Below are 17,202 nucleotides of genomic sequence, written 5' to 3' on the forward strand. Positions count from 1 at the left end.
TGAGGGTTGGGGGATGGGGCAATTCCCATTGGGAGAGACTTGTCAGCAAGTCATTAGTGCCACAAATATCAATTCTATGTGAAGTCCATGGGACAATAAGCATCAAGTTGCCCCCCCCCCCCCCCCCCAAAAGAAAACACTTTAACATAATTCAATATGCAGAACAAGACACTGGCAACTGGAACAGCAGGAGACATTGGATGAAATCAGATCTTTTTCAGTCCAGTCCAGGAGTCTATCCCAACCATCAAAACATCCTTAGACATCAATGCATCCAATGCTGGATGCCTGACCGTATTTCGCCAAAGGTTACTGGCTGAAGTGAGGGGAGAGCCAATGATTAAATGTTTGTTTGTCTCTCAGACAATTTAGCTGCAGAGAATGATTTCACAGATTTTGAGAGAAACTATTATAAGGTACTCACAAATTATGTTCACACTAATGAGGTCTGGAGGAGAAAGGTACCAGTGGGTGTTAGTGCGTCTTAACAGGAGGTACCATGATTAATCGTGCGTGCAAATGGTCCTACAGGATGCATAACAAAATTCTAGTGTGGACTCTGTGAAATATTGCAGGGTGTATACGTGGACAAGGAAAAAAAAATTCCCGGATTTTTCCCAAATTTCCCAGTTGAAAATACACTTTCTCCCAAATGAAAATACACTTTTTCCGTGTTAAATGACAGTATACTTTTCCTCGGCACTGTAAAACTTATCAATCCTTAGAATGTTTATGGTTTTCTACACAGACGTAGAATTTGCCGGCACTTTAGAAAACAAAACCCGGGGGAACACGTTTTGGAAAGATCTTTGATTTCCAGCAACATGTACGCTGCATTTCTTCGTTTTACGGAGGTATAAATTCGAATTCCACCAAACACTGCATGTTACTTTCCGAAGCAATGAAATCGAGATTGCAACATGCTTCTGTAAGCCAGCCATAGCTCATGTCACGCAATCTCGGCAGCTGATGACAGCACAGGACACGTAGTGTAGTCAACCAATAGCAAGATTACTCGTAAGTAGCGCGAACACACAAAAAGAAAAGTTAATGGTTTAAATTAATATACATAGTTTTGTTAGATGAAAAACAAAGCTTTCACAAATAATACTGGTCTCTAAGATTAATAAGCTGCAAGAGAAGCTAGGCTTCCACATATAATGCTCATCATTTTGCACGTGATACACAAATGTGCCAGTAAATTTTTTTTAAATAAAATGTCTGATCTTCTGGCCTTGAAATTCTTCTAGATGGTCATCTTCAAAAAGTTGATTTTTAAATGAGAGTCAAATGCTCTGTGATTTAAGAAATTCATCGTACATTCTCGTACATAGTTCATCTTGCGTAAAAGGAAATTTACTTTGAAAGTAACACTTTTCAAACCACCATTCGCAATATTTTCCTGTGACCTGTTAGAAATTGGTTCATTTCAGCAGTTGCCAGAGCGCGCCAAATAACAGGTGTCACTGCGTCTGCGCAGCTACAATGACGCAGGAAGCCTGCATGTTCGTACGTGTAAAATATTAAAAGATCTTGCATTATGCCATAAAAGAAACAAGACATCAAAGGATACTTCAGGAGCATCGTAATTTCATTAACTATACTAAAATGCATAATTCGGCTTAAAGTGCTCAATCGTATGTCCAGATTCGGATGTAAATTTTCTAGAGTACCAGTACTGTATTATCTAATGTTTGGTTCTTTATTATGGCATAATGCTATACGAGGTAGAAGATGGAAAACGTGCACTTGAAATGCAGCAAACGGTTGAAACTAGCCAACAGTGTGAAATTAAACACTTCGCTTCAAATAAATTGACTGCCACAGCACAAAATATTAATAAAAACCAAATTTCTTTAGCAAACCGACAAAAATAACATCATTGTTCTGCAAGGTGACTAATGCTTGACTGTCAGAAAGGTGAAAATAAAACCTGAAACTAACAACATATTTTAGCCTTCCGTAATTATGCGAACGTATTTTAATTCATTTGGTAGCTCCCAGCTACAGAAATCCATTCTGTTTTCATTTAAGGTGAGAGCAGTAAACAAAGAGGAAACAGCAAAATCACTAAACGTAAACACAGGTCACGTGGAGACTACCCACCTCCCCACTACAACTCAGACTGCTCTGTGCATCAGCCCTGGGGATCTACGATATTTCCGAACCGGAGCAATTTAGATAGTGGCGCCCAGCCACACATCTGTAGCCAGAAGCAGGAGAAGGTACTTCTCATAGGCGACTCAACTGCGCATGCACAAGAGCCCGCCCGCAACTGCTCAAATGAATCAAATGTAAACAGCTGTCATGTCACGCTCATCGGAGGCAATTTATTGTTAGGAAGCACTGCATATTCTTCCTAAAACCTTTGACACATATTGGTTGGCAGACACTTGTATGAACACTGTGTTTTGTTGTTGTATATGGCACATTTCCTTTGCGACTTAAGTTTTATTTTCGTTTTTTTCTCTCGTTCATGTTTTTTTGCTGCAGCATTATTCTGCAGAAGCGGGATACAGTAATATCCTTCGTTAGAATATTGGTTCTTACCAGTCAATATCACAAAAATTTAACCAGTAACTAAAACAAGGAAAAGTTCCCAGAATTCTAAAAAATTCCTGGGTTTTTTCCGGTTTTCTCCCAGACGAAAAAAATTCATGGGTTTTTCCCAGATGTCCCGGGTCGTATACACCCCGTATTAGTACGCAGAAATCCCATACTAAGCTTTTGTACAGTTTCAGTTTGTAATGATAAAGAAAGATCAGATGCACATCATAAGGAAGTAGTCATAATTGGAATAAGAAGCTAAGAGTGACACAGTGACAATGGCTCACTTTAACTAAAATTTAAAGTTGCTTTTTTGCAACAACAATTAATAAGTGGACTGCCTCCACAGCTGAATGGTTAGCATTGCTGCCTTTAATGCAGAAAGACCCAGGTTCAAATCCCTATACCTGCTCAGAATTTTTGTGAGATAGGGAGGTCCAGTATGGGGTCCACTCAGCCTTTATGAGGCCAAATGATGAGCTGCTTGAATAAAGAAGCAACAGCATCGTCAGTATTAATCTACTAGCATAATGGCTGGAAGGATTGACATCATGCCAATGGCTGGAGGGATTGACATCATGCTGATCACATATTCCACAATAACATATCGCTCCTTGTACAGTCTTGAGGCAGTTGCTGGCCAGTCAGAACAGGTCTAAGGCCTAATTTGTGAGTGGTGTTTATAAAATAAAGTGCGAATTGCCACCTATGTTACAGCAGGAGGCTGTGTTTGGTATTTAATATCAAAATCTGCAGCTGCTAATGACAATCATTACCAGAATTCGCAAGTGACAATACAAGAAGTCTATAAAATAAAACTGCTGACTTTTTCTTTTTCACCACTGCCCCATGAACATCACTCCTTTGATTTTATGCTGGCCATAGAAATGTTCAGCTTTCCACAAGAAAAAATTGGAATCTCCATAACCATTATGAGAAAGTAATGGATATGAAAAAAAATTAAAGGTGATCCAGTGGAAGGAGATAGTCTGGATCAGCAGCTCGAATGAATTTTAAAGTGGTGCTTTGTCATAAAAATGAAACAGACATAGCACATGGAAGAAACAATGCTCAGTGGGTAGTTACGTTGGTATAACATTAGCATCAGAAAAAGTACTAACATTTACAATTCTCCGCAAAAATTAAAAATTTTTTAAATGCAATGAAAGTAAGATAACATGCAGCCAAAGTAAGATAACATGCTGTCATGACTTTTTAAACAGTAGCAACGAGACAGAAGCGTATTTGTATTTTAGCAGTTTTTAAAACTTTAAGAAAAAATAACCATTATTTTAAGCATCTTTTCTTGAGCACTGATCACAGTCATGAATAACTTCTTGAAAAACAAGATTTTTGCCTTTGATGCATTAGCTTCATTTTCAATCACAACAGGCCCATTTTCAGCTGGAAACAATTAACTAAGAGTGTATAAATTCGTATGGAACTTAGATTATAATAGTACATAATATTAAACACAGGACACATTTAAATTTCTTGTCTAGGTGTATGATAAATTTGTATAGCTATCGTGTATGATACAATATCCTCTCTCTCTCTCTCTCTCTCTCTCTCTCTCTCTCTCTCTCTCTCTTTTTTTTTTTAATGATAAATCTTAATTAAATTACACACTTATTTCCTTTCCCTCACTTAGTTCCATTAAAAGGTGCTATTTTACAACTTTCTTAATGTGCTCTTACACAATAAATGTAAATAATTTGTCACAGATTTGATATTACATGCCATGGTGATCTAAATTTCATATTGGTTCCGATCAATAGTTTGTGTTACATACACACTCTACCCCATCAGTCCAAAAAGTTTTTAGACTACATCAACAACACGTAGAAAAATGTTAAAGTGTGGTTTTAACGCTACTAATGCTCTACATCGTCTCCTCCCTCCCTGCTCCCCCCCCCCTCCCCTTCAATTTAGTAGTACAATACACAGATAGTCTCTGCAACCAGGTGAAAATGTCAGTTGCATTTCAATTAAGTCGTACCAGATATCTGTGCGTCATTTTTGTTCGAAAGTCAAAATATGCAGGACAAACTTTGCACACTCTTTTCCCTTCTTCAAAACATTTTGGAGAATGTCAAACACTTTATTTAGACATGTTACTCCACTATGATTTGTAGCATAACAACATGGACACACTATGGCTCTACAGCCACTACTTAACACTGCCTGCTCACAACTGATGCGTTGAATGCACATCTATTGTTTACAGATATTAGTTCAAGCCACCATCATAGTTAATGTGCTGGTGTTGATTATACACCATGAATACGATGAGTCTCAGAACTTTTAGGACAAATGGTGTAATTCATAATTTACACTTGAAAATGACTCTTCAGTCAAAACTGCATTCATGCTGACTGAAAAGGCTGCTAGTCAAAGGCAAAAAAGAGTTCAAAAACACATTTAAACAGTTTTCCAGATTTGATAAAGCATCAAGGCACAATCATATCACCCCTATTTATAACAAAAAAAACAAGGTTTACTAAGGGTTAATATAACCATCCCTGTAATTCAATGGCATCTACACTGTTTACGTACCATAAATTTTTGGAATCTTGGGTGAAGTTAACACTCCGCTGAAGAGTTTTGCCAAATGGCCAAGCTGGTTACGATACATGCTTAGCAAACGCCGGCCAGCACGGTCCAGTTTTGTGCCCGAGTGATCAAAAAGTGGTGCACCTAAAATATGAACCATTTGCTACACTAGTAATAATGAACAAAAACATTACATAGGACATGCTTTTCTAATGTTTTGAAAAACATTTATTTGACCACAATATTTGACCGCATTTTGTTTCTTTAGCCATCATCAGGTGACAACTAACTGGCACAACCACATGTAAAGTGACAGGCAACGTAAAATATTACTGATACAGGATGTACATAAAATAGAGAGGTAGAAAGCTTCTACAAAGGGACATATTACTATTTTACTATGCATTAATTACTAAATTTAACAAAAATTAAAAATAAAGGTTTTTTTGCAGAAATCTACATTTAAAAATAGATTAAAAGTAAAGTTGAATGTACTACTGAAATTTAACATTTGCGTAACTAACTAAATTTTACAGAGAAGAAAAAAAGTTGTGTTTGGTCATATAAAAGTGAACTGGCATTTTGTATCATTTATTTCAAATACTCCCAGTATCATATTTTTGCTCTCATAACAGTATGTAAAATGTCATACCCTACATTGTATGGGTGGTTCCCTGTTAAAACACGTTTCCCATAGTTGAATGGGTCTCTTTTTGTCCCCAACTTCTCTCAGGCACCAATATTTTTTTGACCGCAGCTAACATTGTAATTGCTACACCTCTGCCTGACTGACCAACATAATTTCACGCAGTGCTTGCATGTGATTTTACACATGCTACTCTGTGCCAAATGTTTCGCTTGCCTTTACTATTCAGTAACAATTCCCTATACTACTGATATTGAAAAATGCAGGTTTGTGGTCTTGAGACTTTTAGCAAGGTAAAATGAAATTTTGCCAACATAGGACTACCTATGGGTTCCTGTTAGCCAGCAGCAACTTAATTTTACACACTATTCTTTTTGTAGAATGTTATGGATCAGTCAGAGTTACAGCTGTAAGTGAAAATTATAAGTTTGACAGTCAGTTATCCAGTCTGATGATGATGATGATGATGTTTGGTTTGTGGGGCGCTCAACTGCGTGGTTATCAGCGCCCGTACAATTATCCAATCTTTGCTCAGTCCAATTTCGCCACTTTCCTGGATGATGATGAAATGATGAGGACAACACAAACACCCAGTCATCTCGAGGCAGGTGAAAATCCCTGACCCCGCCGGGAATCGAACCCGGGACCCCGTGCTCGGGAAGCGAGAACGCTACCGCGAGACCACGAGCGGCGGACAACATCTATGCTCATCAGTCCCCTAGAACTTAGAACTACTTAAACCTAACTAACCTAAGGACAGCACACAACACCCAGCCATCACGAGGCAGAGAAAATCCCTGACCCCGCCGGGAATCGAACCCGGGCGTGGGTATCCAGTCTGAAAGGCAGATTCAGGTAATGGATCTGGTATGAAGCACTGCACCACAAAATGGAAAACTGAGTGTTTGTTATTTCCTTGGTGCTGCGAGCTCAAAGGATTTACAGCATCAGTAGCTGTTTTTCGGTAAGTGCTTTGCTAGTATTTCTTTATGTGCAATACGCTTATAAAAAAGCCTCCCAGTTTCATTGGGAATAGCAATATTTTTCTTCTGTTTACAGCAGCACAACAGCCCTGTAAGCTCTCACACAGAAATTGTTTCATATTTATATGGTTGTTAGAAAATATTCAGGCCAAGAGCGTTATGCACACGGCTGGGAAGTACATAACTTCTTTAAATGCATTAACCCGTTTAGATTTCAAAATTTAAGAATTAATTATTTAACACTGCCTTCATTTCTTACTGTTACAAATACGACACCCCAGATCATGTAAGAAACAGTGACTGTCCGCTTACTCGGGCAGGTAACCCTCGTCAGAGCACGGCCACCTGGTGGCAACAGCATCACACCCTTACTTGTGGCATCAACCACTAGATGATACTCCATTTGGTAAAATTTGTGGCAGACCTTGCCTGACCGCAAGCAGCCCTAAGTTGCTTTCCACTGGCTGGCATCTGAAATACAGCCATTTCTGATAAAAGTGTCACTAGTGAATCGAGTCATTGTACCGGGTGGCTGCAAATATATCAACTGTACAGGGACAGGTGTGAAGGGACAGGCAGACATATCCTCATGTAAAAATGTTCAGATTTCCTATCAACATTTAAGAAAGGTTACAGAAGAGGGTCTTCAATTCATTTCTGAATAAATACACACATCAAACAAAGTTTTGCATCACCCCGGTACCCAGAACTCCTGAAGATAGACAACTGTGGATATTGTATCACAGACATAGTCCCTTTGACAGTTCAGAGATGTCACTAAACCCACCCAAAGATGTAAACAACCATGCATGAGCGACGCCTAATAGACGGAGGGGGTCCGACAGCCGATCAGTTCCAGTCATTCCACCAGGAATGAGGTACACAGCTCATGTTGTCTGTAGTTCGATCATGCCTAGATGGTCAATACCACAGTTCAATCAAGTCTGCATTGTTACTTTGTGCCAGAAAGGGCTGTCAACAAGGGAAGTGTACAAGTGTGTCGGAGTGAACCAAAGCAGTGTTGTTCGGACACGGAGGAGATACAGGCCACCCAAGGGCTACTACTGCAGTAATGACCGCTATCTAGAGATTATGACTCGAAGGAACCCTGACAGCAACACCACCATGTTGAATAATGCTTTTTGTGCAGCCACAGGACGTCGTTTTACGACTCAAACTGTGCGTAATAGGCTGCATGATGCGCAAATTCACTCCCAGCATCCATGGCGAGGTCCGTCTTTGCAACCATGACACCATGCAGTGCGGTACAGATAGGCCCAACAACATGCCAAATGGCCCGCTCAGGACTGGCATCACGTTCTCTTCACTGATGAGTGTCGCATATGCCTTCAACCAGACAACAGTCGGAGACGTGTTTGGAGGCAACCCGGTCAGGCTGAACGCCTTAGACACACTGTCCAGCAAGTGAAGCAAAGCAGAGGTTCCCTGCTGTTTTGGGGTGACATTATGTGGGGCGACATGCGCCGCTGGTGGTCATAGAAGGCACCATAACGGCTGTACAATACATGAATGCCATCCTCCGACTAACAGTGCAACCATATCGGCAGCATATTGGTGAGGCATTCGTCTTCATGGATGACAATTCGCATCCCCATCGTGCATATCTTGTGAATGAATTCCTTCAGGATAACGACTTCCCTCAACTAGAGTGGTCAGCATGTTCTCCACATGTGAACCCTATCAAATATGCCTGGGATAGATTGAAAAGGGCTGTTTATGGACAACGTGCTCCACTAACCACTCTGAGGGATCTACGCTGAACTGCCATTGAGGATTAGGACAATCTGGACCAACAGAGCCTTGATGAAATTGTGGATAGTATGCCATGACAAATACAGGCATTCATTAATGCAAGAGGATGTGCTACTGGGTATTAGAGGTACCAGTGTGTACAGTGATCTGCACCACCACCTCTGAAGGTCTCGCTGTATAGTGGTACAACATGCCATGTATGGTTTTCATGAGCAATAGAAAGGGCGGAAATGATGTCTATATTGATCTCTGTTCCAATTTTTTGTACAGGTTCCGGAACTTTTGGAATCGAGGTGATGCAAAACTTTTTTTGATGTGTGTATATTAGCTACAAGTAAGAACTAACAAAAAGCCCTAAGCACTCATTGCTGTCCAAATTTTACCCATCTTTGGTGTTTATACAATGCAGCAACTGTGCTTTCTGGACAGGAAATGTACAAGATCATTTTTAAATGAAATCATTGCCTTCATTTAACCGAGTTTTTTTCATTTATCGCGCTTTTGGCTGTACAGCCATTTTCAAATAGAAGGTGAAAATTGAAACCGATAAAATGTATTGACAAAGCTCAAGGCACATACTGTGCTGACATTTGATAAATAAGTAAAAACTTACAGTAAAATGTCAACAATGACCCCATTTTAAAAGTATATTTCCACAAACAAAGAAAAGTCATTGTATCATTTCGGTTCTCTAGCAACTGGTATGTACTAGAGCACACAGAAACAACAAGCACAGCAAATGAAACTGATCACAAGCAAACAAACGTTCACAGAGAATTTGCCAGTGTTCACTATCATTCGTTCATATCTGTGAATAAGCTTTTAAACTGAAAGGAAGATAATAGAACACAATATAACAAGCAATGGTGTGCTCACTCTACAAACATGATTTCTGATAATCCTCGCACATGTTTCAACCGAGAACATGGGTTGTAGGTATGATGTAAACCTTTGATAGTGAGACAGGATTATTTTGCTCACTGTTTCTGACAAAGCAAGCAAAATGATGTAGCAGAGTAAGTAGGTGGCTTCAATTTGTACGTAAGCGTGAAACGCTTGGAGGTAATGCAATTTATACTGGACTGCAGCTACAGCCTTCTTTCAATATTATTCCAAAACTTTGCACATATGTCAGTCGACACCAATCACTAGCTCTTCATTACACTTGAGGAAATTTAAAAGCATGGCATTAACTAACAACAATAAACATAAAGCAGTTCACATGCAAAACAGGAGGCAAATACTCTCTGTGATGCCAGTGCCAAATTGGAGACGACATGAGGCGAGCTTCCTCCGATGCTTTGCAAAAAGACTGACGACTAGACGGACACGATAGAGCACCAACGAATGCATACCAAACATGACCAAATGTTTTCTAGCGCTTGCCCATCAACAAACCCGTCTCTGGTGTAAACCAGAGTACTCTCATCTGCCGATGCCCATTCGCCTGTGTTTGCTCCAGTGGATACTTTATTGCCTGTTGCAATGATCTTTTTAACCTGTTATTGATCAGTTTAATTTTTGTTTGATGCAGAGAAATGTGTATGTTTTGTTGCACATATTCATTTCAATGCCAAGCAGGAGCAGGCGGATGGGACAGGAGCCAGCAGAGAGTGGGGAGGGGGGATGACAAACAGTAAGTACAATAATAGTGTTTGCGTATATACTTGTGTTCATCCATAAGTGAAGCAATGCAGCTCATAGGTAACTGATTACATTCGGGCAACATCATCCATACTGCTGCTAGCACCTGATAAGCAGGATCAAAAAAAATGAAAAGAATTTGGAGGAGACTTCCGAGTGTTATATCTGTACGCAGAAATTTTTATATCACTGTAACCCATTTCAAACAAGCTGCTATAAGCATTGTTTTTAATACATTTCATTTATTTATTCCGCACATTATTTTAACAAGTATTGCAGAAGTAGAAACGAATTTTGATTTTACAATTATGGGAGTTAATCTGCAACCTTCAGTACTGTTGGCTATGGTGTGAAAGCACTTGGCATACAACGCCCAAACCTTGTGTTAATTGGCAAACCCACGTCACAGTTGAACCATTATTGCCAATTCCATGACACATATACGTCAATGAGCATTGTGGCTTTGCCTAGAACATTTGCTGTATGCCAGAAAAACAGTTCCTGCAGTTGCCTGTTCTGTCATAAGGACAGGCAATCAGTTTCTTAAATGATCTGGGATGACACCACCTGGTTTGCCCCATGTTCAAATTAAGATTTGTATTTCATACCAATCTACTCTGCTCCCAACACTGCAATGAAAGAGCAGCATAACGATGCTATGGGAGCTGTTCTACATCTACACTCTGCAAACCACCGTGAGGTGCATGGCAGAGGGTATGTCCTATTGTACCAGTCATTATTGTTTCTTCGTGTTCCATTCACGTATAGTACAGGAAGAGTTATTGTTTGAATGCCAGTGTGCCTGCAGTAATTATTCTAATCTTTTCCTCACGATTCATTTCTGAGAGATACGTGGGGGGTTGTAGTACATTCCTAGAGTACCCATTTAATGCCGGTTCTTGAAACTTTGTTATTAAGCTTTCTCAGGATAGCTCAAGTCTGTCTTCAAGAGTCTGCTAGTTCAATTTCTTCAGTATCTCTGACGCTCTCCCATGGATTAAACAAACCTGTGATCATTCATGCTGCCCTTCTCTGTATACATTCAGTATACCCTATTAGTCTTATCTGGTACAGGTCCCACACATCTGAGCAACATTTCAGAACTGGTCGCATGAGTGATTTGAAAGCAATCTCCTTTGTGGACTGATTGCATTTCCCCAGTATTCCAACAATAAACCTAAGTCTACCACCTGCTTTACCCAGAACTGAACCTCTGTGATCACTCCATTTCATATCCCTACGAAGTATCCCCAGGTACTTGTACGAGTTGGCTGGTTCCAAGTGACTCACTGATATTATAGCCATACGTTACTACATTTTTTTCATTTTGTGAAGTGCACAATTTTACATTTCTCAACATTTACAGCAAGCTGCCAATCTTTGCACCACAATGAAATCTTGTCAAGTTCTGACTGAATATTTAAGCAGCTTCTTTCAGATAGTACTTCATGATAGATAACTGCATCATTTGGAAAAAGCCTGTTGTCTGCAAGGTTATTAATATACAATGTGAACAGCAAGATAATGTGCTGTGTCCTCCCTACCAAACAATCCTCAATCCAGTCACAAATTTCACTTGATGACCCATACGACATACATATGACAACGAGTGTAGTTGTGGTACTGAGTCAAATGCTTTTCAGAACTCAAGAAACACTGCACGTACCTGGCTGCTTTCAGTACATCATGTGAAGAAATTGTCAGTTGGGTTTTGCATGACCAATGTTTTCAAAATCTGTGCAAGTTGGCACTGACGTGGTCATTCTGTTCAAGCTACCTCATTATGTTTGAGCTCAGAGTATGTTCTAAGATTCTAAAACAAATCAATGTCAAGGACATTGGATGGTACTACTGTGGATCACTTCTACTGCTATTCCTGTAGACGGATGTGCCCTGTGCCTTTTTCCAAGAACTGGGGACAGTGTTTTGTTCAAGGGATCTATGCTAGAAATAGTTAGAAGAGGGGCTAAGTCTGCCACAAATAGAATCTGACAGGGATTCCATGGAGGGCTGGAGCTTTGTTCAGTTTTAACGATTTCAGCTGTTTCTCAGTACCACAGACACTTGTGTCATTCATCTTTTCAGTGGTACGAGGTTTAAATTGGGGCAATTCTCTTGGGTTTTTCTTTGTAAAGGAACATTTGAAAACTGAGTTAAGCACTAAAGCTTATGCTTTGCTATCTCAATTTCAGTTCCTGTCTCATTCGCTAGGGACTGGACACAAACTTTGTGCCACTGACGGTCTTTACCTACAACCACAATTTCTTTGGGTTCTGTGAAAGATCGCTTGGCAATTTCTGCTACAGTAGACATTGAAGACATGACACATTGCTGTCTCAAAATCCAAACACGTTTCATTCAACATCTCTCTATCTATAGCCCTACGATTTGTTTTATGCCTATTATGCAGTAATCTGTTTCTTTAGGTGTTTCTTTATGGTGGCTGTATACTATGCAGGTTGCCTTCCATTCTGAACTGTTCTGGGTACGTATGTATCCAGGGCATAGTCAACTATTCTTTTAAACTTGAACGATAGTTCCCCTATATGCTCCTGTCCTGAGCTGAACATTTCAAGTTCCTCATTGAGATACCACACTATTGATTTTTTATTGAATTTACTGGACAACTATATCTTTTTGCTTTTTTTAGTTGTCCTCTGCACTTTGGTAATCACTTCTGGCACAACAGCACTGCGGTCATTGATGGCAGTTTCGATGTGGCATCCTCAAAGCCATCAGATCTATTTGTTGCCATTGGATCCAGTAGATTTCCATCATGAGTGGCGGTTCTAATTATATGTTATAAGTCGTTTTCAGAGAAGGCATTTCGTTAAGTTTCATAAGATGCAGCAACATCAAGTATATCACAACAATGAACAGAACAGAGTTGTGAAATTATCCATGGCACAATCTCAGATCACACGAGATGACACACAGTATTTTTCAGTTACACAGCCACATGACCTCGTGGCATCAATTAACAACATTTACCATAAAAAGTAATGTTTGTGTCAAGAAAGATTACATGCACACTGACACGTTTTACATATTATCTGTTGAGTATATCACCACCTACAGAACGTAAGTGTATGTACATATTAAATCACTGAAAGGTAAATGTGAATTCATTTAAATTATACTAGTAGTCATTACATTGGAGAAGTTAAATGGCAGAGAGAAGCACGAAGGAAATTTATCTACGAAATGCAGTGGAATAACATTAAGCAACAGTAGTCTTGAATGAACTGTGACATGAGCCTGAACAATAGGGGACTGACATACTTGGATATGTATCAAAACTCTGAAATACTGCCTTGATAATGGCTAGTTACTAGCCAAAATCTAGATTTGCTTTAATAAAGCCTGAAAGGAAAGGACAACTGACTGCTGTGCTTCGTCATTTTAAAAGTTTTATCACAGTCATTGAGTGCATCCCACATTTCTAACGGAAGCAACTTGACTTTAAGAACAGTATGCGAGAACCAATGATTAAATTTCATTACTTTACAAATTGGGTAACTTAATTCTGTACTCGTGAACTATTTCTGTTCAAAACTGATAGGTATATAGCAATAGTGCCAAGACTGTAATTGCATAAAACAATATAAAACTACAAATCAATAGTGTAATTAAGTGAAAATATTTCACTAATTTAACTATACTGAGTAGATAGTAAATTACTTCAGCATAAATATTTATCTGCATGGCTATCTGAGTTTGGTGTAAGTTGCACTGAAAGAGCAGAAAAAGTACCTGATATCCATCAGATGCAACATTAAGCCAAATATGGGCCCTCACTTTGAATATGTGTAACCTCCTTCCCATTTCAGTTTATTTTCTAACAGTAACCTTTCATTTGAGTTAGGATTTTTAGATTAAAATCTGGCAGAAAAAACAGCACCCACATTTACTTTCAGATTTACACAGCGCACTGAGAAAGAATACAATTTACAGCATCCAAGTGTTGTGAAGTTTTAATATCGTCATTTCGTCTATGTGTCACACAGCCATTTAACAGAGTTGTTCAGATACTGGGAACATCTGCCTCTACAAATCATATAACAATGCACTATATTCAATTTGCTTGTAATGTACTTGTTTCTATTAAAACCACAGTCCCATTCCAAAGCACAATTTTTATTTTTGTGATGAAAGTGAAGAAATACCTCAAACCCACATATGCAGATATGAACAATGGGATGAACTTACAAAGTTTGCTTGCTTCGTCCTTGACAGCCAGAGCAAACTCCCAGCCCCAGGTGAGGAGCACTGGTAATGAACACCCAGCAACACTTTGGGATCCACTGGCCCATTCAACAGCACATGAATGTAAGAACCCAGACATCTGCCACTCGAGAGCAAGAGCTAGAAGAAACCTGCGCTGCTGATCCTGCAGAATATCAAAACTAGAATAAATTTATGACATGCACAAAAGGTTAAGACATCAAAACACAACAATAAGCTACACTTTCAGATGAAACATTTAATATCTCCAAAACCTCACACCAAAAAATATTTTACAATGATTTCAACAGTCATTGCTTACTATAATGGCGTTGCTGCTGCTGCATATAGGGTGAGATAGCAAACAATTTATTTTCATAGATCAATTTTACTTTCAGTCGTTCTTTCAAAAGAAAGTTTGGGGAACAAACACAATCAGTAATTTGATATCATTTTTGGATTCTTTAGTCTTGCCACGCACTAAACCACATATTTTAGGATTAAGGGAGACCACTCGCCAAAAACAAGCAGTGCTGAGTTGTCGATAGGCACACAACTTTTTTGTGTGTGTTTCTATCGACAACTCAAATGCTTATGAATTTCTGTAAGTGGTGTGAGGGGCTGCACCACATGTATACTGTATGCATGTTCCAGATTTATAATTGAATTGTCATGCTCCTTTATGACATGGTGCTGGTTAAAAGTTATGATTTGTCATATACAGCACCTGATTTCGATGCCGCATTATATCTGAGGATGGTCCGTTTGTGATCAAAACTGGCTGTGTGCAGACCATGAGTTTCCAAAAACACCTAGAAGCTGTAAATAATTTGGAATGAAGTATACCAGGTGGATACAGAGACAAACTGAAAACATCAAGATGTTATTCATGGATACTCTGAATGTTTTGAAAGAAACAACCCACACAGTTCTATGGCTCATCAGCAGCCACTACATTCCATGTATTACTTTTAACAAACAAAATGCAACACTCAAGTCACAGTATTCACTGTCACTAACAAAGCCCAGTGTCCACCTCCCACTGTACCCTCAAATTTGGACTCTTTAGCCCCATCCTGGATTTTATTTACAAACTGTGTACACTACATATGGTTTTGTGCACATAAAACTCACCAAGATACATTGCCTGTATGATTCCACAAGATGTGATGAAAGAGTGGCATGCTGGTGTTATAAAAAGATGATTTATTTTTATTTATATTACATGTTAGTTCCATAAGACCAAACTCAGGAGCAAATCTCCAAGTTCATGGAATGTGTCAGGACATGAAATTACAACATAAAAGTAATAACAGATAAAATAGAAGGTTTATGAACTCAAGAAAACAACAAGCCATAAGTTTACATAAACACTATCAACAGTGTAACACTGGAATCAGCTTATTTTTTCAAGGAACTCCTCAACAGAACAGAAGTAGTGACCCATGGTAAACTCTTCAGTTCAGACTTGAAAGTGCATGGATTACTGCTAAAATTTTTGAATTCTTGTGGTAGCTTACTGAAAATAGATTCAGCAGTACACTGCATGCCCTTCTGCACAAGAGTCAAGGAAGTGCAACCCAAATGTGGATTGGATTTCTGCCTACTATTAACTGAATGAAAGCTGCTAATTCTTGGAAATAAGCTGCTATTGTTAGCGCGCGAGTGTATACCTGTCCCTTTTTCCCCCAAAGGTAAGTCTTTCCGCTCCTGGGATTGGAATGACTCGTTACCCTCTCCCTTAAAACCTACATCCTTTCATCTTTCCCTCTCCTTCCCTCTTTCCTGATGAAGCAACCGTTGGTTGCAAAAGCTTGAATTTTGTGTGTGTGTTTGTGTTTGTTAGTGTCTCTATCAACATACCAACGCTTTCGTTTGGTAAGTTACATCACCTTTGTATATATGAGAGAGAGAGAGAGAGAGAGAGAGAGAGAGAGAGAGAATATACCCAGACTAATGGGCACGGTGGAGTAGAGGTTCGTGAACTTACACGGCTTATTTGTCCGAACTGCTCATTTCTGAGTCAAAAATACCCTTTGAGAATGGGAAGAGTTACCCCGAAATATAATACCACATGTCACAAGCAAATGAAAGTAAGCAAAGTAGACTGCTTTTCGCGTCAAACTATCACTTACTTCAGATACCGTTCTAATAGTAAAATTGGCATCAATAAGCCTTTGAACAAGATCCTGAACATGGGCTTTCCAGGGCAGTCTACAATCTATCTGAATACCTAGGAATTTGAACTGTTCAGTTTCACTAATCACATACCCATTTTGTGAAATTAAGACATTGGGTTTGTTGAATCGTGTATTAGAAACTGTAAAAACTGAGTCTTACTGTGATTTAGCATTATTTCATTTTCTAGAAGCCAAGAACTTATGTCTTGAACTGCACTATTTGAAACAGTGCCAATGTTGCACACAACATGCTGTATTACCAAGCTATTGTCATCAGCAAACAGAAATATTTTAGAATCACCTGTAATACTATACTGCATATCATTATATAAATAAGGAACAGGAGAGGCCCCAGTACTGATCCCTGGGGCACCTCCCATTTGACCATGCCCAGTCAGACCCTACATCATAGCAATTCTCAACACTGTGGATGATTACTTTTGCTGTCTATTGTTAAAGTAAGAGGTGGACCAATTGTGAACTACTCCCCTCCATAATGGTCCAGCTTCTGCAGCAATATTTTGTGATCAACACAATCAAATGCCGCAGTTAAATAAAAAACAATGCATTGCATCCAAAACTTCTTCTTTAATCCATTCATTACCTCACAGCGGAAAGAGAATATTGCATTTTCAGTTGTTAAACCACCTCT

General features: G+C 39.1%; 1 protein-coding gene across 1 annotated transcript in view; it reads right to left on the reverse strand.

Moving 5' to 3' along the window:
* Positions 1 to 17,202, reverse strand: part of LOC124605114 (platelet binding protein GspB-like) — a 298,012-nt gene that overhangs the window by 234,781 nt on the left and 46,029 nt on the right. Inside the window, exons 9-10 of the mRNA XM_047136572.1 lie at positions 14,356 to 14,536; positions 5,104 to 5,244 (exon numbers count right to left, since the gene is read on the reverse strand). Of these exons, the coding sequence (XP_046992528.1) occupies positions 5,104 to 5,244; positions 14,356 to 14,536 (322 nt within the window). The remainder of the gene's footprint in view (positions 1 to 5,103; positions 5,245 to 14,355; positions 14,537 to 17,202) is intronic.

Source organism: Schistocerca americana, chromosome 3 (genome assembly GCF_021461395.2).
Source record: "Schistocerca americana isolate TAMUIC-IGC-003095 chromosome 3, iqSchAmer2.1, whole genome shotgun sequence".
In the NCBI taxonomy this organism is placed as follows: Eukaryota; Metazoa; Arthropoda; class Insecta; order Orthoptera; family Acrididae; genus Schistocerca; species Schistocerca americana.